At 37.3% G+C, this 27,283-nt stretch overlaps 1 protein-coding gene across 6 annotated transcripts in view; it reads right to left on the reverse strand.

Annotated features, from left to right (window-relative positions):
• The window catches only part of grb14 (growth factor receptor-bound protein 14), a 339,463-nt gene that overhangs the window by 18,560 nt on the left and 293,620 nt on the right, over positions 1–27,283 (reverse strand). For all 6 annotated transcript variants that reach the window (XM_039757507.1, XM_039757511.1, XM_039757509.1 and 3 more), the window contains 3 exons: positions 22,007–22,128; positions 12,880–12,954; positions 11,940–12,077 (listed from right to left, as the gene is read on the reverse strand). In XM_039757507.1, the coding sequence (XP_039613441.1) occupies positions 11,940–12,077; positions 12,880–12,954; positions 22,007–22,128 (335 nt within the window). The remainder of the gene's footprint in view (positions 1–11,939; positions 12,078–12,879; positions 12,955–22,006; positions 22,129–27,283) is intronic.

Raw genomic sequence — 27,283 nt, forward strand, 5'->3', positions numbered from 1 at the left:
TAGTACAGTAATCCCTCCTCGATCGCGGGTTGCGTTCCAGACCCCCCCCGCGATAGGTGAAAATCCGCGAAGTAGAAACCATATGTTTGTATGGTTATTTTTATATATTTTAAGCCCTTATAAACTCTCCCACACTGTTAACATTATTAGAGCCCTCTAGACATGAAATAACACCCTTTAGTCAAACGTTTAAACTGTGCTCCATGACAAGACAGAGATGACAGTTCTTTCTTACAATTAAAAGAAAGCAAATATATCTTATCTTTAAAGGAGCGCCGTCAGGAGCAGAAAATGTCAGAGAGAACGCTCGCAAAGAAAAGCAAACAATCAAAAAATCAATACATGCTTTTAAGTATACATAAGCACCGCGATAAAGCGGCATTTTGTAGAAGAGCGTCCGTGTCCTCTGTGCAAACAGCCCCTCTGCTCACACCCCCTCCGTCAGGCAGAGAGAGTGAGAAAGATAGAGAGAAGCAAACAAGCACCACGCGGGAAGCATATCTTATAGCATTGAGGAGTTTTAGTTAATATGTAATACATGCTCTGATTGGGTAGCTTTTAAGCCAACCGCCAATAGCATCTCTTGTATGAAATCAACTGGGCAATCAAACTGAGGAAGCATGTAACCTAAATTAAAAGACCCATTGTCCGCAGAAAGCGGCGAACCAGCAAAAAATCCGTGATATATATTTAGATATGCTTACATTTAAAATCCGCGATAGAGTGAAACCGCGAAAGTCGAAGCGCGATATAGCGAGGGATTACTGTATTATTATTGTTGTACATCCTCATTATTATTGTTTGTATCATTATACTTCCTACACTTCTGACTTTGTGTGTTGCACATTTTACAGTAGAAAGATGAGATTTAATAGTCCTTTTTCAAGCCAGAAAATGCAATACTTTTTACGTTTTTTTGAGAAAAAATGTAACACTAAGGAGGCTACTATATCCATCATTTACGTAAGTGACCATTTGTGCAGTTTACGTAAATCTGCTAAACCGTTTGACAGTACTCAAGGTAATAAATCTGTATATTGTGGGTATTCTAAGGACTCTTAAACAGTACTTTTAAGATTTTCAATTAAATTAGTACATTTAACTAAACACTCTACCCCTTTCTCTTTCGTAATGGCAGGTGGCTAAATAGACGCTTCATTTGATGACGGGGTACGCGCAGGAGGCCTGACCTGGAGGCACGCTCGAACCATCACTGGCGTCCTGCTGTGTGCACCTGCCGAAGCCAAAGTTAAAATGCTTGTGGAAGTGCACCCTGCACTTCAATGATTTAAATAGGCAAGTGCTTTTAACTTTTTATTTTGTGTGTGTTGTCTTTACACAATTCTTAGACTTTTTTTCCTTTAAAATGGTAATGCCCTTAATGCATATTGCCACACACAGTCCTTTAGCATTGACACTTCATCAAAAGCAAATAGAAACAAAAAAGGAAAAAAAAATGTAAAAAAAATTGCTTGTTTACATTAACTACAGTATACTCCTATAGTCCTCTATGCAAAAACTACACACATACAAAAAAAATGTCAGTCTTCCTTCTTTGAACCTGGCTCAGGAAATTCTTCAAAAAGGAAAAATATGAAAAAAACATTTACAAGAAAAAGCCAAGTGTGTGAATATACAAAAAGAAAAACAATTGCACCAATCCCAGAAGAAAAAAGTATCCCAAAACCAAATATGTGTATATGCCTCCATCAAAACGATCAACTTAGATATATATACAAAAATAGTTACAAAGCCATCAAGAATCAAAAACAATGGCTCCTTCTATAGCTCAACAGTGTTTAACCCTACCTCGCATTTAGGTCAATTGATGACCCCTGTTGGCTGGCAACTCTTTAAATATAACTGGCAAAATTTGCCACCCCCATCTACTCCACTCGCCAATCTAGGTAGACACTGGTATGTTTATGCCATGTGCAGTGTCATGGCCCAAGCAACTTTCTATTTAAAATTGATAACTGCTAGTTGCGCTCCACACAGATGAATAATGGATGTGCTGAGCTCACACACACTGCAACCGTTGCTCTAGTAAGTAAACCTTATTTCCTTAAAATATGGGATCCCCTTCTCTTACATAAACTTGTTACAAACGTCAGCAATTACTTCTAGGCGTGCCGCACCTCAAACCGCTTGTTTGGCAGGCTACGAGGACACTGGTGTATGAAGCTGAACCACCTGTAAGGGAGTTTGTACTAGCCATAATACAGGTTTCCTGTGTGCTCAGACATGCTGTACCTCACAGTGTGCACCTGCAGAGACAGTCATATGTTCCCAAGGCAGCGCCTTCAATCCAAAATGGTAAGCGCCATTCATTTAAGCTGGATCACGTTTACCTATAAAAGCAGAAATGTTCTGGTTTAACACTACTTTAACTTAAACTGGTTATGTTCGAGGTCGTGCATTATGACAAATAGATCGACCTGAACTATGTAGAATAATTTCTCAGCTGAAACCCTCCACTTGTGCCTTTTGATCCAGTACCAGCAGGCCTTTTCAAAGTAGACTCTAATGTGCTAATTGATAGTTGTACAGTTAATTCATTATTAGAAATGGGGGTCTTGACTGTCTTAAGACTGCAGTTGTTAAACCTAGGCTCAAGAAAAATTTTAATCTCTGTTTCTGACAACTTTAGACCAATTTGTAACCTACCTTTAAGTAAAATTTTAGAAATGGAAGTTAAGCAGCTAAATGATTATTTGACTAAACATTCTATTCTTGACAAGTTTCAGTGAGGTTTTAGAACAAATCACAGTACAGAAACTACACTGGCTAAAGTAGTAAATGAGCTGCAGGTTAATGCAGACAAAAGCTGTATATCTGTTCTTGTTCTCTTAGACTTGAGTGCATTTGACACCACAGACCACAGTATTTTTATAAATTGCCTTAGACCACGGGTGGGCAGATTCAGTCCTGGAGGGCCGCAGTGGTTGTAGGTTTTTGCTCCAACTCATTTGCTTAATTAAAAACCAATTCTTGTCAATTATTTCATTAGTGTTAGTGCTTTAACTCTGCCATGTCAGGCCATTCTCATATCCTAGATTTTGTTTCCTTTCTAAGGATATCATCCAAATGATTTGAAGTCTCAAACAGATGAGTTATTCTCAGTGCTTCACTTTTTTTCTCTTCACTTTCCTTCCAAGTATTTAATTAAACCCAATAGTACACGATAAATACACACAGGTGTAAATGGAAACAAGCTAAATGGAGAAGTGCTGGTTTCTTTTGTCATTTGCATCTTATTGCTAATAAGGAGCAATTAAAAACCAAGACTACAGCTATTTAAGACTAAAATAAGCAATAAGGGTTCAGAATCTTAACGAGCGAGACAACTAAAGTGAAGCAGAAGTGTTACTTGAGCAATAAGTGCTTCTAATTAAGCAACTGGGTTGGAACAAAAACCTGCAGCCACTGCGGCCCTCCAGGACTGAATCTGCCCGCCCCTGCCTTAGACAATTAATGGGCCTCTCCAGCAGTGTATTGAATTAGTTTAGTTTCAGTCTTACATAACAGGTAGAAAATTCTTTGTTAGTTGTGATGATTGTACTTTGGAGACCCATGAAATATTGTATACCACCAGGATCTATTCTGGGTTCGCTGTTTTTTTTTTTGGTTTTTTTTCTTTCCATTTTTTCTTCAATATACATGCTTCCATTAGGTCAGACTATCTCCAAGCACAAGGTGAGTTACAACAGCTATGCAGACATCACACAGCTTTATTTATCGATAGTGTCTGATAAACTTGATCCCTTAGGCTTAAACGTCAAGGTGGAGGTAAAGAATGTAGGGGTAATTTTTAACTCTGAGCTTTAAATCACACAGGACTGTCTTTTTCAGTTAAGGAATGTAGCAAATGTCAGCCCTGTTATAATTTTACAAGACCCTGAAAAAGTTGTTCTCACTTTTGTTTTTGGTCATCTAAATTACTGTAATACATTCCTAACAGGACTACTTAAAGACATCAGTCACTTGTACTTCACCAGTTTTAGCATCATTACATTGTTTACCCGTGTCATTATTAATGATTTGTAAAGCCTTAAATAATCTTGCTCCATCCTATATGTTAGAATGCCTTCCCCCTAACACTCCAAATTGCACCTTATATCTTCAAATGTAGGTCTGCTTATAATTCCAAGAACCTGTCAAAAGAAATGGTGAGGTGGCCTTTTGCTGTTAGGCACCTAAAATCTGGCATACTTTACTGATAGAAATTCACCAGACTAATACTTGGGAAAATTAAAAAAAAAATATGCTAAAACCCATTATTTTAATATGTCTTTTTAATGGCTACATTTTAGTTGTATTTCCTGATAAACTATATGGCCATATACTTATCATATTTTTCAGGGAACCACAATCTGTATTAATCTCTACCATTCTCTGCCACCAGGACTGATTTTAAAACATTTTTGTGTGGTAGAATGCCAAGTGGGGGCTGGTAGGCATTTTGGCCTTGGAACCCCTGCAGATTTCAGATTTTGTTTTTTTTTCCCTCCAGCCTAACTGGACTAGTTTTTTTTTTTCCTGCCCTCCCTTACCTTACTTTTTTGTTGTTACTTATTCTTACATATATTATTGCCTAATCTTATTTGCTTCTTCTCAGTTGTCTTGTAAAGCACTTTGAGTTCACGTGATTAAAATCATCACTGAAGATTATAAAGCCACTACGATGTACAGTTTGCAGCTCATATAACAGTTTTGTAAGTTCAATTAACAGCTCTACATTCCGCGCGTCTTTAGAATTAACTCCTGAAGGGATATTAAATGACCAGAATAAAAGTAATGGTAAATTCCTGTGGCAAGTGAAAAGGCTGGTGCTTTACAGTTAGATATTCCAGAAGTGAATCGACTACACTGGCCAATTGGGTGGATGGAATACTAAAACAGGAGTCCTGAACATTAAAAAAAAATGTGATCATGTTATGACATCAAAAGAGAAACTTTGGAGAAGCTCAAGGACAAAATACTGTACTTGAGTGAATGGCATAAACATCTGTTCATGATACTAGGTAAACCTGTACTGCTGCATAACAAGATGCTGTTAATAGAAGCTGGTCAGCAACAGTGTGGTGTTGAGAGAAATGTGACATACGTAGTTACTTCAAAGGGTGGAAACCTCCAGGGGCAGTCTGCACAAAAAAGGGATGAGTAGCATGGAGTGGGCTGTTATTGGAAAGAAACAAAGTGAACCTGTGGAGAATGGTCTGTAAGAGGAGGATTATTGTGCAGTGGAATTTTCTCTGGTAAGCAGGCATACTCTGTTGCTGGAACACCGGAGCAGATTTGAGAGATTATTACTGTGCGCTCTGGGGTGTGGATACCTTCGTTGTATGCTATGGGGTCTGGACACTGGAGTGGGTTACAGAGACATTTGAGGCGTGCTCTGAGCCTGAAACATCAGAGCTTTTAAGTGGTAACCTACCTCCCCCTAGTGGAAAGTAAACAACTTGATAGAAATAGTTCTCAGCCCATTACAGTTTTTCCAAAGCTTTGATATATATTGCAGAGGCCATTGGCTCAGATTCTAATAAATCTTTACGCTGTGTTCATTTCCTTCACCTCACTTTCAGCAGTTCATTACAATACATAAGAAAAAAAAATGCAGACTTAGTTATTTATATAGTACTTCTAATACACCTGATTAACCAATGGCAGTATAATTGATGCCCATTGTTTTAAATTTCCCTGATAACGCTAACACAGCTAATTATATATATATATATATATATATATATAAAAAAATATAAAAGGCAAAGCCCTCACTGACTCACTCACTCATCACTAATTCTCCAACTTCCCGTGTAGGTAGAAGGCTGAAATTTGGCAGGCTCATTCCTTACAGCTTACTTACAAAAGTTGGGCAGGTTTCATTTCGAAATTCTACGCGTAATGGTTATAACTGGAACCTATTTTTCTCCATATACTGTAATGGACGTTAGCTCGATGGCCGTGGGGGCGGAGCTGTGTGTGACATCATCACGCCTCCCACATAATCACGTGAACTGACTGTGACCGCAGTATGTAGAAAAGAAGGTCCCCAAGAGCGCTGAAGACAAACGCCAAATACTTTATTCGCGAGATACAAGTTTAATGAGAAGACACAAGGTATCAACGAGACTTTGGATCACTTTGTAACGGAGTTAAAATTGCTGTAGCGAGAAACTTTTAAGTGCCGGGTCTTAGCTAACATTAAATAAAGCCGTGGACATCGCACGAGATAGCACAGGCACAGCTCAGAAGCTTCGATGCATGTACTCCGAGCGGCTCACGTGAACTGACTATGAACGCAGTACGCAGAGAAAGCAAGACCTCTAAAGAGCACGGAGACTTTTGATCACGTGAACGTGTCTGGAAAAAGTGGCGTTTCCTGCACTGCAAAAATACTACAAAAGTCGGGCAGCTGGCGTGAGCACGTGCATAGCTGTGCCGGCCTTTGAGACGCTGATTGCGCTTCTGCCATAAGTGAAAGTAAACACTTTTAATTTTTTTCCTCCTTCCCATGAGCTATAGCCCAGACAACTGTAAACACGGGATCCCATTTCTAGACCGCGGCAAACTAATATTAAGGAGCTTTGCACTTTCTTTTACACGTATACGATTATGAGGTCGTCCAGTCGGATTATGAAGAGACACACAGGAGTGGAGGACTGACAGTACCATCCCGGCCAGTTAATGGCGGGCCGTCTCTCCAGTCTACACGAGACCCACTGCGACACTCATATCGTCAGCGAAGACCTCTCTCTACACTATATAAAAGAAAAAGGCAAGTTTCCTTTCTTTACACCTTTTTTCCTTTTATCCCAAACCAAAGCCTTTCTCTCTTAACACTGCAGAGGACACAAAAAAAGATTTTCTTTTAATTGTTGGTAATGCTGGTAAGGCACATTACCACAGGCAGAAATTATGACAGTAGCAATTCAAGCTGTGAGCAAACACTAAAAAGGAGGCGTGTCAGACATCATGGTACATTTTCTGATGCAGCTAGACGAAAACAACTTTGTGACGCTGCCGCCAAATACACAAAACAATTACAGTGACAATCATGTTACGTTATTTTCAAAATGTTTCCTTTTCTTTTTCTTTACTTCTTTAACTCACTACTCCGCTGCAAAGCGCGGGTATTTTGCTAGTATGTAGATATGTGTATATGTAGATATGTTTATATGTATATGTCTATGTGTGTGTGTGTGTATGTATATATATATATATATATATATAATATATATATGACAGCAACACTCATAACAGTGACAAAACAATTACATTGACAATCATGTTACGTTATTTTTAAAATGTTTCCTTTTTTTTCATAACTTCTTTAACACACTACTTCTCCGCTGCAAAGCGCGGGTATTTTGCTAGTATGTAGATATGTGTATATGTAGATATGTTTATATGTATATGTCTATGTGTGTGTGTGTGTATGTATGTGTATGTATATATATATATATATATATATATATATGACAGCAACACTCATAATAGTGACAAAACAATTACATTGACAATCATGTTACGTTATTTTTAAAATGTTTCCTTTTTTTTCATAACTTCTTTAACACACTACTTCTCCGCTGCGAAGCGCGGGTATTTTGCTAGTATATATATAAATAAATAGTGGTAAGACAATGCCAGTTTTACTGATATTGAGAACAGAAATATGTATGCAAAATACAGATTAGCATGGTGGGGTCAGAGCAAGTTACAGATATCCAGAGGTGGCCAGTGGTGGAAAGCTTAAGACTAGAGTCCCTGAATCCTACAAAAAAAGATGTAAGGCCGAGCCACCTTAAATTATTTCGCAGCTCCTCATCAGTGTCTTTATTTTGCAAATGTGTCGATCAGCACAAGCACTGCTACCCCCTCATCGACGCAGCTTAAGTTCTTCCAGCTCAAGTCTGTTTATCTGGGTGTGACGTGCCTGGAGTTGTATAGGGTAAATAATATATCGTTATTTGGAATACATACATTTCACGTGTGTTCCGTGTCTATAATGTTCTGGGTAAATGTAGGATGATAAGAAATGTGAGGCAAGAAATGTTGACACATGACAAAAACAGAATTTTTTTTCATTTTATATTAATGACAAAATACAGACGTGAAGTATATAATGTGTGAAAACTGAATTCTAAATATCAAATAAACACTTTAACAAAAGCATAACAAGTGTGCCTTTATTCAAAAATTATAACCGAAGAAAAATAAATTATTCAATGTACATATTGCTGCCAATATGTAAAAATCGAAGCCCAAATGTCAATTGTATGGTTGGTGTAGAGGTAAGAACGGCTGCTTCTAAATCAAGAGGTTGTGAGTTGATCCCAGGTCTTCCCCCACATTTTCTGTTTTGAGTAGTGAGCTTCTGTTATTATTGCTATTATGTAATAAAAAATGTGCATTGCTTTGAGTCTGTAACAGATGGTGTAAAGTTTTACTACGCTGAAGTGATTTAGGCACCTGAATGTCAGTAAACTAAGTAATTCAGATGGTCAGTGCAAACATATTCATAGGCTAACATCAAAAACTGAGAAGCAGAGTAAAAAATCATCAACATTTTGATTTGTGTTTTTCATGGATTTCCACACCAGGCAATTGACCAATTCCACCATTGAGCCCCCGATGTGCAGTATGGTGTGGACTGCATAGGCCTTTCTTATATTTGCATCATTCTGCCGTATCTACATTTTGTAAGCCAACTAGTATTCATTGCTGATGAGACTCACCTCTGTTTTGACATCTGCAAACTTAATGATGGTGTCACAACTGTACGCTTTTGTACAATTGTTAGTCAGCAAAGTGATCAGAAGTGGGGTGTGGGGTTAGTGCTAACTGTGAGAGTACTAGAGATGGTATTCTTGACACGGACTGTCTGAGGTCCTGTTACATAGGGAGGCGCTATATCCTAACAGACCCAACTTCTCTGTGAACATCTGAGGGATAATGGTGTTGAAAGCCAAACTGAAGTTAATGTAAAGCATTCTAGCACAAGTGTCTCTTTTGCCCAGATGGGACAGGGCCAGATGAAAAGTAAATAATAAGGGACCATCAATAGGAAGGTTTGGGTGACGGGCAAACTGGAGAGGGTAATGTGATGTGGTAAGTCAGGCTTTCATGTGGCCCAAAACTAGCCTCTCAAAGAACTTAATGATGACAGGTGTGAGTGCTAATAGGCAATAGTCACTGAGGCAAGAAACGAGACAGAGGATGTTGGCACAGGTATGATGGTGGTGGTTTTGAAGTGATTGAGGGTGACTGCCTGCCTCACGTAAATGTTGAAGATGTCTGTAAAGATATCCGTCAGTGGTTTGCACAACGCTAGAGCCCTCTTCCAAGTATGTTGTCTAGTTCAGCAGCTTTTCATGAGTTTACACATAACAAAGTTCTTATCATGTCAGCAGGGGACAAGCACAGTAATTGTTCTTCCGGAGGGGGGGATGGACTTTCTCACAGGTATATGGTTCAAGGCATTAAACTGTATGGAGAGCTATTTAGAACATCTGCTGACAGGTAATGTGGTCTTAAGAGTCTGTGATGGCTTGAATGTGCTGTCACATGTGTGTTTTTGGTGTCCGGAAAGTGTCTTTTTTTTTCCTGTCATACTCCCATTTAGCTGCTTTAATGTCCCGAGATACATTTGCTCTATTGCTGTATTGAAGGCTTCTTTGTCACCTGATCTAAAGCAGTATTACAGGCTTTTAACAGTGCATTTTCCTCCAATGCTATTCATGGTTTCTTATTTGCACATGTACTGATGGTCTTTCAGACAGTCACATCATGTTTGCATTTGTTAAAGTAGTCTGTGATTGATGATGCATAATCCTTTAAGTTGACCATAGGTGGTAACTACTTTAACACTAGAATTACCAGAGCCTACAAAAAACTTGTAGATCCGTCCCACCTTAAATCGCTTTTCACCTCTCCTTCAGCGTCTTTTGTCCTTTAAATGTGTCGATAAGCAGCATGCTATCACATCCTCCACCGGCGCACAGTTTTCTCAGCTTAAGTCTGTTTACCTGCGTGTCAGTTGCTTGGAGTTGTATAGAGTGAGAAGTCAAGCAAAATCACACCTTTTATAAATAGTATATCGTTATTTGGAACGCATGCATTTCATATGTGTTCCGTGTGTACAACGATCTATGTCAGGGGTGCCCACACTTTTTCGGCTTGCAAGCTACTTTTAAAATGACCAGGTCAAAATGATCTACCTACATTAAAAATGCTATTTTTATATATATATATATATATATATATATATATATATATGTATATATATATACTATATATATATATATATATATATACTGTATATATTATAATATTTATACTGTGTATCAGAGGTGGGTAGTAATGAGTTACATTTACTTGAGTAACTTTTTAAAAACAAATTGTACTTCTAAGAGTAGTTTTACTGCCCCATACTTTTTACTTTTACTTGAGTACATTTGTGAAGAAGAAACGCTACTCTTACTCTGCTACATTGAGCAACACTCGAATCGTTACTTTTTTCCGTTAGATAAAGTCTGACAGACAATTTTCTATCTGCTCTGTAGCATATGCTGTCAAGTTGCACACACACATTCCATTTCGTCTCAACTGCGATTTTAGTTCCCTCTCCTTTCTCTTTCTCAGATCGCTTTTCGTAAGGAAGTCAGTTTCATAGTTTTTCTGAAGAGCGAAATGCAAGTGTTTCAAATAACAATATACTATTTATAAAAGTTGTGATTTTGCTTGACTTCTCACTCTATACAACTCAAGCAACTGACAAGCAGGTAAACAGACTTGAGCTGAGAAAACTGTGCGCCGGTGGGGGTTGTGATAGCAGATTGCTTGCTGTTTGCTGCTTATCAATACATTTTAAAGGGCAAAAGACGCTGACGGAGAGGTGAGAAGCGATTTTAGGTGGGACTGATCTACGGGTTTTTTAGTAGACTCTAGTAATTCTAGTGTTAAACATGGCCTAGTACATGTGATCAATCTGTTTGAGAGTTGGTTGGATCATTTAACCAGTGTTCTGTATGCTGGCTAGCAGCACAGCAGAAACATTATCAGAAAAAAGCTAAATGTGAACAAGGTACAGTTTTGTAAGCATTGAGTTTGTAAACACAAGGCTCAGTTTGTTTTTTCCTCTGGTTGAAAAGTTCACGTGTTGATGAAAGTTGAGGAGAACTGTCTTTGAGTTCACGTGATTAAAATCTCCACCGACGATAATAAAGCCACCAGGATGTACAGTTTGCAGCTCTTATAACAGTTTTGTAAGTTCAATTTACAACAATTAACAATTAAGTTACCAAAAAATTGAACTTTACGTAAGGTGGACTTTTTTATGTAAAGTATAATTTTGTTTACTTTCAGTGAAGAGTGCTTTTCCAAAATAAGAAAAAGAGTAGAATTTTCCATTCTGTTTACCGTGCAAGGAAAAGTATTTGTTGCAAGATCCAGTGGTGCAAATATATGAAATCTTGGTCGGTAACAAAGTGGATGAGTGCACTGTACGTGAGTTAACACTTGAATAGCCCATGGGTAAAGCTGTTTGTCAATCAGTTGACACAGCATTCAACACTACAGCGTCACTTTCTGAAGGCATGTGGGGTTTGAGTTGAAGGGAAGTGCTTTATTCTGGCATCTTTTGCTAGAATTGTCCAGTATGGATGGGATCAGGGCCCCAGTTGTAAAACTGGTGGATTGCGTGTGGACTCGAGGGTCTTGATTGGTTATTTCATGGATTTTGTGAACTAGACAAAGGTAAAGCAAATTAAGTCACATATAGAAAGATGTGGTCTATTTATAGACATGCTTGAAGAGTTTTTACTCTTTGCAGAGAGCAACTATAATTTTATAAAGTAATACAATTATATAAAACAAAAAGCACAGGTAATTTTTATGACAGATTTTATGTGTTTTCATGTCAGGTTAAGCTTACCAACCTTGGAGGTTCCCTTATTCGAAAAATAGAGCCCAGACCGCCTCAGGACAAAATAAACTTTTTTCCATGATTTTTTCCCCTGTTCTTTTGCATATAAATAGCTGTGAATTTCGGGGCAAGTGCTTGAACTGAGAAATGTCTGTAAATAATAAGCACAAATATTTGTATATATAAATATCTAACAAATTTTCAGCTGTTTATTTTACTTTAGTAAGGAATAATGCAAGTAAAAAAAAAAATAATGGAATGCTAGCCCTTTTTTTCGAATTAGTTTTCAGGGATGCATATTTTCCTGAGAGTAATGTTGAGCTATTTGTTATTTCTCTGTACATCAGTCCATGTAATGTTAGTGTTTTGCTTTTCAATATGACAATTATGCAGATTTTTTCCTTATGAACTCCACACAGCCATGTACAGTATATTTAACTAACAGCTAACTGCATTAATATACTAAAAATAAGACACACCTTGTAATTAGTTTTGCACCAATTAAAATTTGCCGCTCTCCTTACAGTGTCTCATATAACACACAAGAAGATATATGGAACATGTTTACAGATACAGGAAATATACTACATGCTACTGTTATTGTGTATGAAAGGATTTTACAAATAAAGATGAAAGTGCCCATGTGGCACCAACACCAGTCAAAAAAGGTGAAAGTGGCATATTTACATCAGAAAGGTCAATTATAAATATTCTACCAAAAAAATGAATAAATTTGTTGTTTGTTCAATGATTAGTGAAAGATAAAAAAATAATGTTAAAGGAAACAATTGTTCAAGAATCAACATGTAATATTTATGGATGTTTATAGTATCTAATTGGAACAATAATTTAAGGGTATATTCTGTAACATTTGACATAGATTCAGGATTTGTTTATACATCTTGAATAATTTTAAAACAACAAACATGTGACAATAACCTTTGTTTTTTTACCTGTACAAGCTGTGAATGATTAGGAATTCCTTTTGGATCATCTGTAACAGAGACCATATGCTCTGGAAAAAAATCCTGAGAAAACAGGTTAGTTTAATATAAATTTATTAAGATAATAGTACATTAAAATATATAGTAACTAATAAAAACATTCCTAAACTAACATTTTTATTTAAGTTAAATTCTCTATAAAAACCTAGTTTTATTAGTGAGAAATTATCCATCCATCCATCCATTTCCTAACCCGCTGAATCCGAATACAGGGTCACGGGGGTCTGCCGGAGCCAATCCCAGCCAACACAGGGCACAAGGCAGGAACCAATCCTGGGCAGGGTGCCAACCCACCGCAGGACACACACAAACACACCCACACACCAAGCACACACTAGGGCCAATTTAGAATCGCCAATCCACCTAACCTGCATGTCTTTGGATTGTGGGAGGAAACCGGAGCCGGAGGAAACCCACGCAGACACGGGGAGAACATGCAAACTCCACGCAGGGAGGACCCGGGAAGCGAACCCGGGTCTCCTAACTGCGAGGCAGCAGCGCTACCACTGCGCCACCGTACCGCCCGTGAGAAATTATTATTTATTAAATTGATTTCTTTTTGTATTGGCAATTAAAACACAACAATCCAAAGCTTTCTTTTGAATAATATTTTCTGCATCGTCTTTTAGCTAAAAACCTCATCAATATACACTATAAAACAAAATATCAACATATTTTATTTATGGCTTTAAATGAGCAAGTGTCAATGGAAAATGAAACATTAAGGGTATTTGTTCTAGTATACTGGCTTTGTTGCTTGGAAGCATTCTGACGGCTTCCATGTGAAAGAAACATACAGTAATTTATATGAATGGTAACAAACACTGATTGCAGTATAGTTTTTCTAGTACAAATTAGTATATAACAAATAATATAAAAATTGTTCACAAAAATTAAGTATTAATATTAAAAATGGATACTACGAATTGTTTTCCTTACAAATAGATATACATGGCATGTGTCTTAGCAAATAGTCAAAGAGCTAGGCTCTTAGGAACCAATTAGGTAAAACTGTCTGTTGATGCAAAATAGATGTTGATGATACCATGAATTATAATTTTTCTTCACCTTTGAACCTATACTTTCATTGTAGAACTGATTGCTGAGAAATAAACAACATTGTTCAGCTATGTCTTGTCTCTTATCTGGAGTTTCAAATATATCACAGAGAATATTAAATTGGAGGGAAAAAAGGGGTCACCGTGAGGTTTCCTTTTGCTCAACACACTTAAACTGCAGCAAATTTTCACTGAGATAATGCTTGATTAGAATATACTTTAATTATAAATATTTCATATAATATTATATTTTACCCCAGAAATCTGTAGAGTTTGGATATTACTTGAAGTAATGGAAATTTGTCAATTGATTATATTTATATGATAATGGTCCACAGAACAGAGCTTTCTCAAGCCTATAAATTTAAAGATCTAAATTACACCCACAATTACAGCAGCCCAGGTGAGCAGAGAGCTGAGGAGACTTCATGCCAGCAAAGCAGTGGGCCCAGATGGAGTACCGCCATGACTGTTGAAGGCCTGTGCGCTGGAGCTGGGGAGTCCTCTACAGTGCATCTTCAACCTGAGCCTGGAACAGGGGAGAGTCCCAAGGCTTTGGAAACATCTTACATCACCCCAGTCCCAAAGGTGTCACGTCCTAGTGAGCTGAATGACTTCCGGCCTGTCGCCCTGACATCACATGTGATGAAGACCACGGAGCAGCTGCTGCTTCACCACCTAAGGCCACAGGTCCGCTGCGCCCTCGACCCTCTGCAGTTCGCATACCAGGAGAAGGTGGGAGCGGAGGATGCCATCATCTATATGCTACACTGATCCCTCTCCCACTTGGACTGAGACAGTGGTGTTGTAAGAATTATGTTTCTGGACTTCTCTAGCGCCTTCAACACCATCCAACCTCTGCTCCTTAGGGACAAGCTGACAGAGAAGGGAGCAGATTCATACCTGGTGGCATGGATTGTGGATTGTGTGTGTATCTTACAGACAAACCTTGGTATGTGCGTCTCGGGAACTGCAGGTCTGACGTAGTCGGCAACACAGGAGCGCCGCAGGGGACTGTATTTTCCCCAGTCCTGTTCGGCACATACATCGGACTTCCAATACAACTCGGAGTCCTGCCACATGCAAAAGTTCGCTGACAAAACTGCTATCGTAGGCTGCATCAGGAGTGGGCAGGAGGAGGAGTATAGGAACCTAATCAAGGACTTTGTTAAATGGTGCGACTCAAACCACTTACACCTGAACAGCAGCAAAACTAAGGAGCTGGTGGTGGATTTTAGAGGAGACCCAGGCACCTCCTGGACCCCGTGATTATCAGAGGCGACTGTGTGCAGAGGGTGCAGACCTATAAATACCTGGGAGTGCAGCTGGATGATAAATTGGACTGGACTGCCAATACTAATGCTCCGTGAAAGAAAGGACAGAGCCGACTATACTTCCTTAGGAGACTGGCATCCTTTAACATCTGCAGTAAGATGCTGCAGATGTTCTATCAGACAGTTGTGGCGAGTGCCCTCTTTTATGCGGTGGTGTGCTGAGGAGGCAGAATAAAGGACGACGCCTGGACAAACTGAGGAAGGCAGGCTCTATAGTAGGCATGGAGCTGGACAGTTTGACATCTGTGGCAGAGCGATGGGCGCTGAGCAGGCTCCTGTCAATCATGGAGAATCCACTGAACAGTATCCTCTCCAGACAGAGGAGCAGCTTCAGCGACAGACTGCTGTCACCGTTCTGCTCCACTGACAGACTGAGGAGATCGTTCCTCCCCCATACTACGCGACTCTTCAGTTCCACTCCAGGGGGTAAATGTTACCATTAAATAAAGTGATTGTTTTACCTGCATTTTTATCACTCTTTAATTTAATATTGGTTTTTATCAGTATGCTGCTGGAGTATGTGAATTTCCCCTTGAGATTAATAAAGTATCTATCTATCTATCTATAAAATGTGAGTCTTTTAATTATCAATCTATTTAAATACAGTTGCTTTAGAAATTAGATTTTTTGTCAGTGTTTTAAAAAATTGAAATGTTGTGTTGGAAAGAATATTTGTCATATTACATTTTTGTTATTTGGGTGAAACTGTTTGGAGAGACGGGTATATAGAGATGGAAAATTCACTGAAATTTGTTTGGTGGACGGTGATGCACCACCTGCTTAGCCCATTCAAGTTTATAAGGTGCTAGTGGCTATCTTGGCAGCAAAAGGTACAAATCAACCCTGAAGTCTTTTGGTCTCGTCCATTGTGGGAGATAGACATCTAGACAGAGCTCCATTAGCAGTGGTGTTATTCTACCCCACCCTCTTTTTTTCTTTTCTGTTTTTAACTGTCATCCTGAGGTATCCTGTATTTCCCCAAGCTGAGTGGATTTAATTACATTGTATGTAAGTATACTTAAGCATGAGAAGTAAATAAAGGTCTCAGAAAGAAAAGAAGAGGGATAAGGCAGCTAAAGTTTCATCGAAGTCTAAACCGACCTGAAGTTCATGGTATGGCCTGCGAGAGACAGATCTGCCAAGACCTGATGCCACACTGTCTCCAGCTGAGAGTGAAAGTGGGAGTGAAACTGCAAGTGAGGCGTTCAAGGAGAATTTGTTGATTCAGGAAGGATTACTGGAACTGAGCCTGGCCTCTTTATGCCTGCCATCAACTACAGCTCATAACCCCATGAGCCAGCAGCATCAACCCCAGCTGGACTCACAGCTACACCTATGGAGAGCGGAGAAGACCAAGACAAACTGTCCAAGCTGAAGGTAATGATTGCTGCATTTGGTGGGGGCATAAATTATATAAACATTGATATCAAGAAGGATATAAGGGATATAAAGAAAGAAATAAAGGATATAATTGGGGAAAAATGAGAAACAGCGTAAGGATATAAAAGACCTGGAGAAATGTTTAAGCACTTACTTCACTGCAACCTTTAAAGAAAGAAAGAGAATTGTTGAAAAAAATATAGGAAAAATATGAGTAACTTTGAGAGTAAAATTAGAGTTCTTGATAATCAGCCTAAAGATGTTAAAAACTGAAATAGCTGAACAATTCATAATGCCACTGATGAAAAAGCAACGGCTGCAAAATCAGAATGCAAAGTTCTCACTTACAAGCTAGCTGTGCTGGAAGACGGATATAAAAAGAACAACATCAGAATCGAAGGTCTACCAGGAAACAGTAAAAGTCTAAACCTAGATAAATTCATAGCTGAGCTATTCTCTAAAGTAACTGGAGAGGACTTCAAATTGGACACCAAGATCTCAGCAGCTTACCATATACGTGGATTGAATGCCTGAAAACCGAGAAGCCTGATTTCCCTTTTCGACAAACTACAGGTTTCTTTAAAACTTGACGTCGCTTCTCAGACTGAATGTGGAGATTATATTTGAAAATAACTAAATTCCTATTTTACCAGATTTCTTCCTCCAAAAGCTGCTAAACACACTGCATTTTACAGCCAGTTGTCCACAGTAATGCGCTTAGGTGCCTTCCTAAAAGAGACAATAATTAATTTGACTACCAAGGTACCAAGACTGAACAACTTGTATTCAGACGTACAGATAAGTAGAATGATTTTAGGCAACAAAGGAATATTCACATTAACAAAATTATAGGGATATTCACTCCAAAGAGGCCCAGAATATTTCGTCTCCTGTTAGGAAGAAACAATTTGAACCAAAAAAAAAATATGTTGTATACCTTGATGTATGTGTAATCGATTGCATTACATACGATGCTGGAAGTGGTTTCCGTTTTATGCCAAACATGTTCTGAAGCGGTGCTCCATGTTCCTGAACTTATCAGCAAGTGACTCGTAGGGAATAGCAGCAATTTCACGTTGGATATTTTCTTTCAAATCTTCCACAGTGCAAGGCTTGTTCCAATAGACTTTTCCTTTGAGCATACCCCAAAGGAAGAAGTCTGGTGGTGTCAGACCCGGTGAACGTGGTGGCCAAAGCCCCTTTGAAATTAACCTGTTGCCGAAGAAGGACTCAATTTCTGCCATGCTCTTTTTCAATGTGTGACACATTGCTCCATCTTGCTGGAAGTAACCTTCCGTTAACTCACGATCATCCAGTTGATTCTGACAACGCTTAAACAAATTGGTGGCCAAATAGGTTTCCACCGTGAAGACGTGCTGCTCAATATTGTACACCACTATCCTGATGAGAAGTCGAGTGACTGAGTGAAGGGGTACGGGTGGTTGCAAATGGAGGTTAAATGTTGCGATGGCTGGCTGGCGCCTACCTCATCATTCTGACATGGGCATCCCGGCTTGTTCGAAGCTCCACATACTGAGGAGCACATTGCATGTTGTTTCGTTCATATTGCCTCGTCTTAGGGAGAGTTATTCCGGAATATTTGGGGCCTCTTTCGAGTGAATCTCCCTGTATAATAGTAGGTGACATATGTGGGACCTAAAAGAAAAGGAAGGAAGGCACAGCCAGAAAATATGAAGAAACTGCCCCATAAACCTTAGGGACATAACGGATCAATGGTGAGGCCAGAAACCGGGTAAAGTCTATGCAGAATTTTGAGGTGCATTTGCTGACACTGGAGAAAATACTGTCCCACGAAATTGGTGAAGAAAGTGGAGAAAGGTCTCTGGACCAAAGAAGAATCAAGAGCAGAGATTTATAAGACGCTTTACAAAGTAAACAGTAAAGGGTAGAAACAGTTTTTTTCCCTTGTGTATTAGAGAATACAATGAGTTATTTGGGGGGAGGGGTGGCTAGAAATCTCCACATGTTCTGAGCACTTATCAGAGTTGTAGAAGGAAAATGAAAGTTAAACTAAGGAAATTAAAATGGCTTTATAAAGACAGAACACCACAAAGTCCTGATCTTTCAAAGAAATCCTCCACAGCCTCATCCCTTTACACTCCCAAGAAGGAAATACATAGAGGTTGGACACCTATTAAGAGAACACGATTATGAAATGTGGGAGTCAGAGAATGCCATTTTCCAGAGGGTGCAAGCAGTTTTTTGACAAGTTGCCAAACAAGGGATGATTCTAATGGGAGACACTGATGAAGCTGCGAAAGAAGAAACGGCTATGACCAAACAAGGTGAACCGTGAATAGGAAGGCAGTTAAAGAATGCACTGGGCTTGATTTTGTTTTCACTTCTGTTTCCAGCGATTGGTTCGTAGTGTGCATTGTTGCAATATTTTTCTTGGTGGTTTATTAAATTACGGATTTTTCAAATGTTAATTTTTTCCCTGTGCTTAAAACTCATTAAAAAAAGTGCTTTTAGCCAGCGGTTGGTAGCGCTATAGCGCGAACTATTGTAGTGTTAGTTTTCTCTGTTGTTCAAGGTTTTCTCAGTGTTATTCATTTAGTTTACTATTACGCTGTGGATTCTATGGTTTAATTAACTATATTTGTGCTTACAAAAAATATATATTTACATAAAGTTCGTATGGTCTGGAACGGATTAATTGTATTTACATACAATCCTATGGGGGAAATTGCTTTGGTTCACCGAGGTTCTACTGTGTGCGTGGATCAAATTCATCAAAACCTTTATTGTACGTTTAGACAAATTACAGTCCAGATAAGCCAGATGTGCAAATCAGGTCCAATATAGGAAAATAAACATGTTGCACCAAATCAATATAGTCCAGTAAGAACCGAAATACATTCCTCAGTTTACATGTAGGAGTGTTGATATGGATGTTGAAATCACCAAAAAGAATGACTCTCTAGGTGAGGGAACTTAAGTGGGTTAAAAGATCAGTCAGATCAGATAATTTATATAATATATAGCTATATTGAAGAAGGCAGAATATCCCACCTAGATCTCTATGGTGGAGGGAAAAAATGTTTGCAGATCAAGCATCATGCATGAGTAGGCAATCCAAAAAAAAGTCTTTTCCAGTGAATCACAGAAAGATTCAGTTGTCCCAAGGCTGCGAACCCAATCAAGACAAAGTCCATAAAAATAAATCCAAAATTAATAGTATTCAAATCAGTTGCATCCATGAACTATACATACAATAAAAGAAAATTAAAAAGTTGCAAAAAGTACAAGGTTAATGTGAATTTGAACGAAACAAGCTGTTAACAGGGAGGTGCGGCAGCAACCTGCATGCGGCAGCGTCCCCATACCTATTATTTCTACATGACCAAAGATGTCCTGAGTATAAAAAGTGCACGTAGGTATATATAGACATCTTCAGAGTGAGAATGTCCAGTTGTAACTAACTGGTCAATCCCAGAAAGTGCGTCTGGAGTAGAACCAAATAAGGAGTGCACTGATCTGAGACATATTTACAATTTTGTGGGGTAGAATAAATATGGCTGAAGCCCAGTGGCATATGCTTATTAAAAAGCTGGCGCCATTGCCTTCCTATGCTGCATTGTACACAAAATGAAATCTGGGAAAAAACAGATCTGTGAGCCTATGGAAACTGATACTTTGAACATGTTCTTCCTTCTTTAGAATTCGTATTAGAGTCCAAGGACTGGCAGCATTTACACTTCCAGTGTGCACCAGATAAGCCCACATGACCAAGGTTTGAGATATTTGGAAACTATATGGGTGAGAGAATAAATCAGATTGTCCTTTTTGGCACCCTCTTTAAGCTTTGGAATTTAAGTTATCAGTGTATGCCATTGAAGTTAGGCTGCAGTGTATTATTCAGTTTGGTAATGTGTTTGAGACGGAGATTTCTTATCGAGTCACAGTGGGCATTCCTTGTTTATTGTTACTGGATTCCGGTTGGAGGAGGCTGCAGTTTCTTTGTCAACATAAAAGCAGAAGAAAGGGGCCCTAGCCTAAAGAAGACATTTGTTTTTAGTGAAAGTAAGTAGCACTATTCAGTCTTTCAGTTAAATATTACAAGTATGATGGGACAAAAAGTCAAATAATGGGATCTATTTGGCGCAGGAGTCTGGAGCTCGAACTTTAGCCAGCCATCACAGTGAAGTGTCATGTGATTTCCCACCTGCGCTATTTTTAATGAAGGTAACGCCAAGTGCATTTGTAGTAGCTGATGTGCTTCTTTTTATGGACTAAGATCCTGTTGTATGTATCCAGATGTACAGCAGTTTTAATCATGTCACAAGAACTTAGAATCGGAAGACTACACCAAGCAGGAGAGTAATTTAAGGAAATAGCAATACTATTATAATATGTATGGCTGGAGAGTGTATAAAAGTAAAGGGAAAGCAGTGGAGGGAAAAAAAAGTCCTTCAACTAAATTGAAAGAAAATTGTACTGCAAGGATAAACTAGCTGTAAATCATTCATGTTGAAAGACATGCCACTGTAACTCTAAGCAATTGAATATAGTAATGTTAACCAACATATGCCTAAGTAGTTAAGACAGATGCACTCAAAAAGTATGCGGTTAGTGAAGCTAGCAGACAGTCCGTTCCATGTGTGCTCTGCAAGAAGTTACTGTAGTTTTGAATCCCTATAAAATATTTACCTCCATTTATCTTATTGCAATGTTAAAAATTGTTTTCTCAGTTATCTAATCCCTTGGTTTAAAAATATATTTGCTCTGAAAGGTAACAGTTTGTATTTGCTTCAAAATTCCTGGTTCTTCAGTGGAATGACACTTTTTAGATGATAGACTGCATAGGGATCAGCAAATGTTGGTGTTCTGTTTGGTCACTGTACGTGTCTGTATAAACAATGAAAAATACATCTGACCAAATGGGTTAATAGGTTATAGGCATATGAATGCTCTGTCTTATGAAAGAGAATTAACAGCAAAGTAATGAGTACCCAAAGCATAGTGTAAAACAATTGACCTACTGAGCACACAGACATTTCAGAGCAGTGTGAAACTGTTTATCAGCACCACTTGAGGCACACATTCTTTAGAGCCTCAGCTGAAACTAAGCAAAGTTTCTACGACTTTAAATCATACTTATTTAAGATAGCCGTGAGCAAATGGACAATATGGGAAGCTGTTTTTTTCATCAGAATTTTTAGTACACATTTTTAAAAAGAGATGGGCAGCTACTTGAACTATGAATAAGAAAAAAAATACATTATTAACAAGTGACCTTTCCTTATGATCTAGAATTTTAAAGCAATAAAGATGTTTTCTTACCAGCGGTTTTTTAAAGAATTCATATTTGGCGTAATTTTTCCTAAAACTGAGACGACTCTCTGTTTCCATTCCCCACCTAGATTGCACTTCAATAACTGGTTCATGATCTTCTATGGTTCTTTCTGTAAAATGGCAAAAATCAACTTTTTAATAATTCAGTACAATGTGATAAAATACGCTTCTGTATTTCATTGAGAGAAAATTAAGTAAAATTATCTAAGCAATACTGATGAATGTTTTATTCAAATAAATCCTCACAATAAACATAACTGGCCAGAAATGGCAGGAAGTAGCAATAAATACTAATAAATTAATACAAATTAATAAAGAGAAATCTACAAGGATACAATCAAAGTGAAATGAACAAAAAGACAAAAGAACTCATTATGGAGGGATAAAGAGTGCAACCCCTAAAAGCTATGTGGAAAATGGAAACTGTTTGCAATTTCAGATTCTGTGGGTTTACGAGAATCTCCATACAAGACAGAAAGGCCAGTCAGAGTGTTTTGGTGTCTGCTCAAAATGATCAGATAATCTTACTTCATGTTCAAAGATTTTAACAAACATTGTAATATAGAGGACATTCCCAAATAAATAAATTACATTAATTATACAAAACTAAAAATTGATATATTTATGGACAGTATAAATCTGATTCCAGTTTCTCGATCTAGCTTTATAACATTCATAATCGTTAAATGCTTTCTATATTTTTATAATACATTTGCAGTAGTTGATTATATGTTAAGACATTTGAACAGCATTCCAAAATACTGTGGTAAATGATAACCAAGAGATATCTTCTATTTCATTGTTTACGTTCATGTTAAGCAATTAAAACAGATGTAGTAAGCAGAAATATTAGATAAAAAATGTCCTTATTTCAAACATAAAATAACAACCTTAGTACAACCAGAAGTTATTACATACATTGTCAGCAAATGTGTATTACTGTATATGGTACATTGTTGTGTTACAGCCAGGGTTTTCTCATTGGCTTGTATTTATTTGTTGTTTCATTGTTGGTTTGGAATGATTATTTTTCATATTTTTTTGTATTTTCGGTTATGTTTATAATTATGTACTGCCTCCATTACTTGTTCTTTGTGAGTAGAGCCTCAGGAGTCAGGGCCACCCTTGATAAAGTAGTCTAGAGGGAAAGAGCTAGCAGTGGTACACTGAAGTGTGAAGGGGTTTATACTAAGCATCACTTTTTGTGTGGATTTACTGGCTTTTCTGATTATTTCTGCTCTTTTTTTTTTTTTTTGCTAACAGGTTGCGTATTGGGACTTGGCTGGAATTACTTTTTAGGTAAATCTTTTTTTGCTCTTGAGCATTTTTGCCATATTTTTTTGTTTGTTAATAAATGTTTACAAAGATTATATGTTGGGATTGTTTTTCGATTCAGTGTTTTCATGGTTTTTATCTCCCTTGTAAGGTAATTTTGTATATTCTGTGATTTTTATAGTATTTGAACATTTCAACCAACTTCCCATTTTGGGCCAGAACCCAGCAGGTAGTTACATTAACGTGTACTGAAAAAAGTTTCTGTTTTCATTCTGTGTTCAACATTTCTTGTCATCCTTACATTTACACAGATCGTTGTAGACACAGCACACACGAAATGTATGTATTCCATATAACAATATTTTACCCTATACAATTTCAGACACCTAACTCCCAGATAAAGAGACATACTGTAGCTGTGAGAACTTTGCATCTGACTTCACCTGCCTTGATGGGGGATGGGATAGCAGGCTGCTTGTGCTGATTGACACATTTGCAAAACAAAGGCACTGATGAGGAGGTGTGATAGAATTTAAGGTGGCCCGACATTACAAATATATCTGTAGGCTTCAGGGATTTTAGTATTAAAGGTGCTTGCAACAGCTGGGGAAGAATTGGTTACATTTATTTTGTGTTTTATTTCCATTTGGAGCACGGGCAACCCTTAAGATCCATTCACACAGTAAATTTTCAGTGGTTTTCAGCTTTTTAATGGCCCTTTTTCAAGTATTTTTCAGGATTTATTTGTGTTTTGACTGCCATTTAAGCATTTTTCAAAGAAGCGTTTTACAGGGAAAATATGATTGACATCATTTCCATTTTATCATTTTCCATTTTTCTATGACTTTAGTTTTTTTGATCTTGGTGATCACAGTAGTGAAAAGCAGGAGTCATATGGGTCATGATTGCATATATCAGGTTCATCCTGTTCTGAAGCAGCAGGGATTTGGGTGGACAATTCTGAACTCTTTGTGTGAAAAAAATAAAAATTGCATTATTTTGCAAAAAAGAAAAAAAAAAAAAAAAGCCTGCTGCTGTTGGTGCCCTATCATCCGGCTGTCTAGTAACAGCTAGTGAGGAATTATAATGCACAGCGGTTAATAAACTTCAAAGAATTTAACATATGTTATATTCACATATATTTCATCCCACATGTGCTGAAGGGCAAATATAATCAGACCAGTTTAGGATTACAAAGGTATATGTTTAGATTAATTTAATTTATTTGTTAAATTAATTTTGAAACAGTGTGATCTGGTGCTGCAATGGCTAATTTTCCGCCATGGGCACAGATTGTGGATGCATAAAGGGGTTGGGTATTATTTACTACATGAAGGACTAAATGTATTTTCTTAATTTAAAACAACTACTAACACATTGCCAGTATTAAGTATTAAAACTGGTAATTCTGCTGAGTTAAACACACTAATAGCGATCAATACATAAACATACAAAGCCAGAACTTGCAAATCGAAAACAGTTATAAGTTATAAGGAAGGAATGCCAGCTCAGTGCTAACATTCTGCCTGTATGTTAGAACATCTTTATTGAACTTTAACCTGATTAAAAGTAAATGTACACCTATAACTTTTTTTGACTTCTTGTCACTGGATCGTAAGGTACATGCGCATTGGACTTTTCCTTTAATAGCTATCGCTAGACTACCAAAACACTTGTGCAAGATGACACTCGCTTGATGACCTGCTTCACTTCTGGCTTATTCAAGAAAAAGTACTGTCTTCCAGTAACGACGCATCCATACACGTGTTGTTTTCTTTTATCAGTATTTTTTAAGTGTTACCATTGATTTAAATGAAACAAGTATTTGGCTGAAAACACAGAAAACTGCTGCATGTAGGAGTTACTGCTCACTGCTAAAATGCTTATGTGTGAGTAATGTCATTGAAAATAATTTAAAATAACTTTTTAAGCAGTTTAGAAACATTCTGGTCTAGCGCTAGAAAAATGTTTAGATGTGAATGGGTACTTAGCATTTTTGTGCCTTTTTTCCTAAAGATCTGACTTAAGTGCCAGTTTCTCCGAAATAAACTACTATATATAAAGGACTAGGCAAACTGCTTTTTTAATTAATTGATACTCTATACTGTACGTGTACAATTGTATGCAAAAGCATAAAATAACCTACTTTATTGCTATACACTGCATGTGTACATTCAAGGTCATAGTGCTGCATACATTTATTGTAAAACAGAATATACACTGGCATGCAACATAATATGGAACACAAAAATACCATGCACTAGGTACATAAACATATATACACTGTATGTTGTATGTGAAACACCAAATTAATAAAGAATTTGAAAATGTAGAATACAATGCTCACAAAATTAAATTTTAAATTTAGCAAAAAAAAAATTCAACATGTATGAAAATGACTTTCTACAACTGAGTCAGTCTAATCAAATTGAAATGGAATCTAGATTATACTGTATATGTGACTTTTTATGTAGCCCATACGGTTAAAATATAAATTATTGCACATAATAGTAATCACAACTCCATTTTTACAGCATACATTAAGTAGAAAGGTGAGAGGAATACAAACTTCCTGTGCAATATGGCAGACTTCCAAAAATTATTTAAATAACTGTTGCACAGTCAGCATGTAGTCAAAAGTGCCTTAATTAAGAGGAGAATGACACATCTGATCTGCGATGAACTACAATACTAAATACTAATCAGTATGCAGTGAATTAAACAAGATGAATATTCACATAAAGTCTTTGAAATGATAAAGAACATGCACCACGTCAGAACTGTTTGTAAGCGGTTTGGAGGATTAAACCTTCAAATCAGCTTTACATTCTAACACATACTGGCTATTCATTCTTTGCAAAATATGACCAACCCTTTCAGATATGTTTGATCTTGACAGGACAATCGGACAAGTCATGTTGAAAAGAAACAATACTTTCTGTGACTAGAATCTCTGTTCAAAAGTTGAAGAATATATAAAAAGGTTATATAACATAGGAATGATTAAGATCCTTGAGCTTGAAGATCTGAAATTTCGCCTTTAACAATACAATATGTACGATTGTTTCTGTCACAGAATGCTTGCTACCATTTCTCTTAACAACCTTCCATTTAGTTTAAATGGGAAAAACTCATACATTATTTTTGGTATTGTTTTTTAGAATTGTATAGGTAAAGTTGAAGTTCCTCAGTCCCTATAAAGACAATTTAACCAAACAAAATAACTGAGTGTATTTAATAATAGCAATTATAATAATAATTCTTTACATTTATAAAAGAATTTTCTCATTACTCAAGACACTATACATAGTGAGTGGGGAGCTACTTCAGCGACCACTAATGTGTAGCATCTGTCTAGATAATGCGACAGTAGCCATTTTTGCACCAGTATACCTACCACACATTAGTTGTTAGGTGGTAAAGTGATGGGAGAAATCACCATTTAGAGATAAGGGATGATTAGGAGTCAGAATGACTAGGCCATGGTGGGGAATTTAGCCTGGTCATCAGGATATATTCTGCTTTTTACAAAGGATGCCCAGGGATCTTTTATGACCTCAGAGAGTCTTTTTGAAACATAAATTCTAAATCATATTCAAGTCTTTTGTGGCATATTATTCTTATTAATGTGGTACAGCGTGTGATTATAACCTGCTCTTACAGTTTTAGATTATGTAAACTTGTGTTGATTTATAAGATAAAGGTCACTGTAAAAGAGCTTATTAAACAGAAATAAAAAAAACATTTTCATTTCAAGTGTCCTAAAGATCCTAATGAATATTCCAGGGAATTGCATAATTACAAAACATTTCAAATAATTAAGTTACCATAGTTTTGTTTATTAATCAACAGATCTGAAAACAAACACAAGAATAATTGATGTACTTGGCCATAAAAAATAAAAAAAGAGAACTCATTTTGTTGCTAAAAGAATGGTGCCATTAGGCTCTAATAAAGTGGAAACATTTTATTCAGTTTTTTAATACAGTT

This window comes from Polypterus senegalus, chromosome 6 (genome assembly GCF_016835505.1).
Source record: "Polypterus senegalus isolate Bchr_013 chromosome 6, ASM1683550v1, whole genome shotgun sequence".
Taxonomy (NCBI): domain Eukaryota; kingdom Metazoa; phylum Chordata; class Cladistia; order Polypteriformes; family Polypteridae; genus Polypterus; species Polypterus senegalus.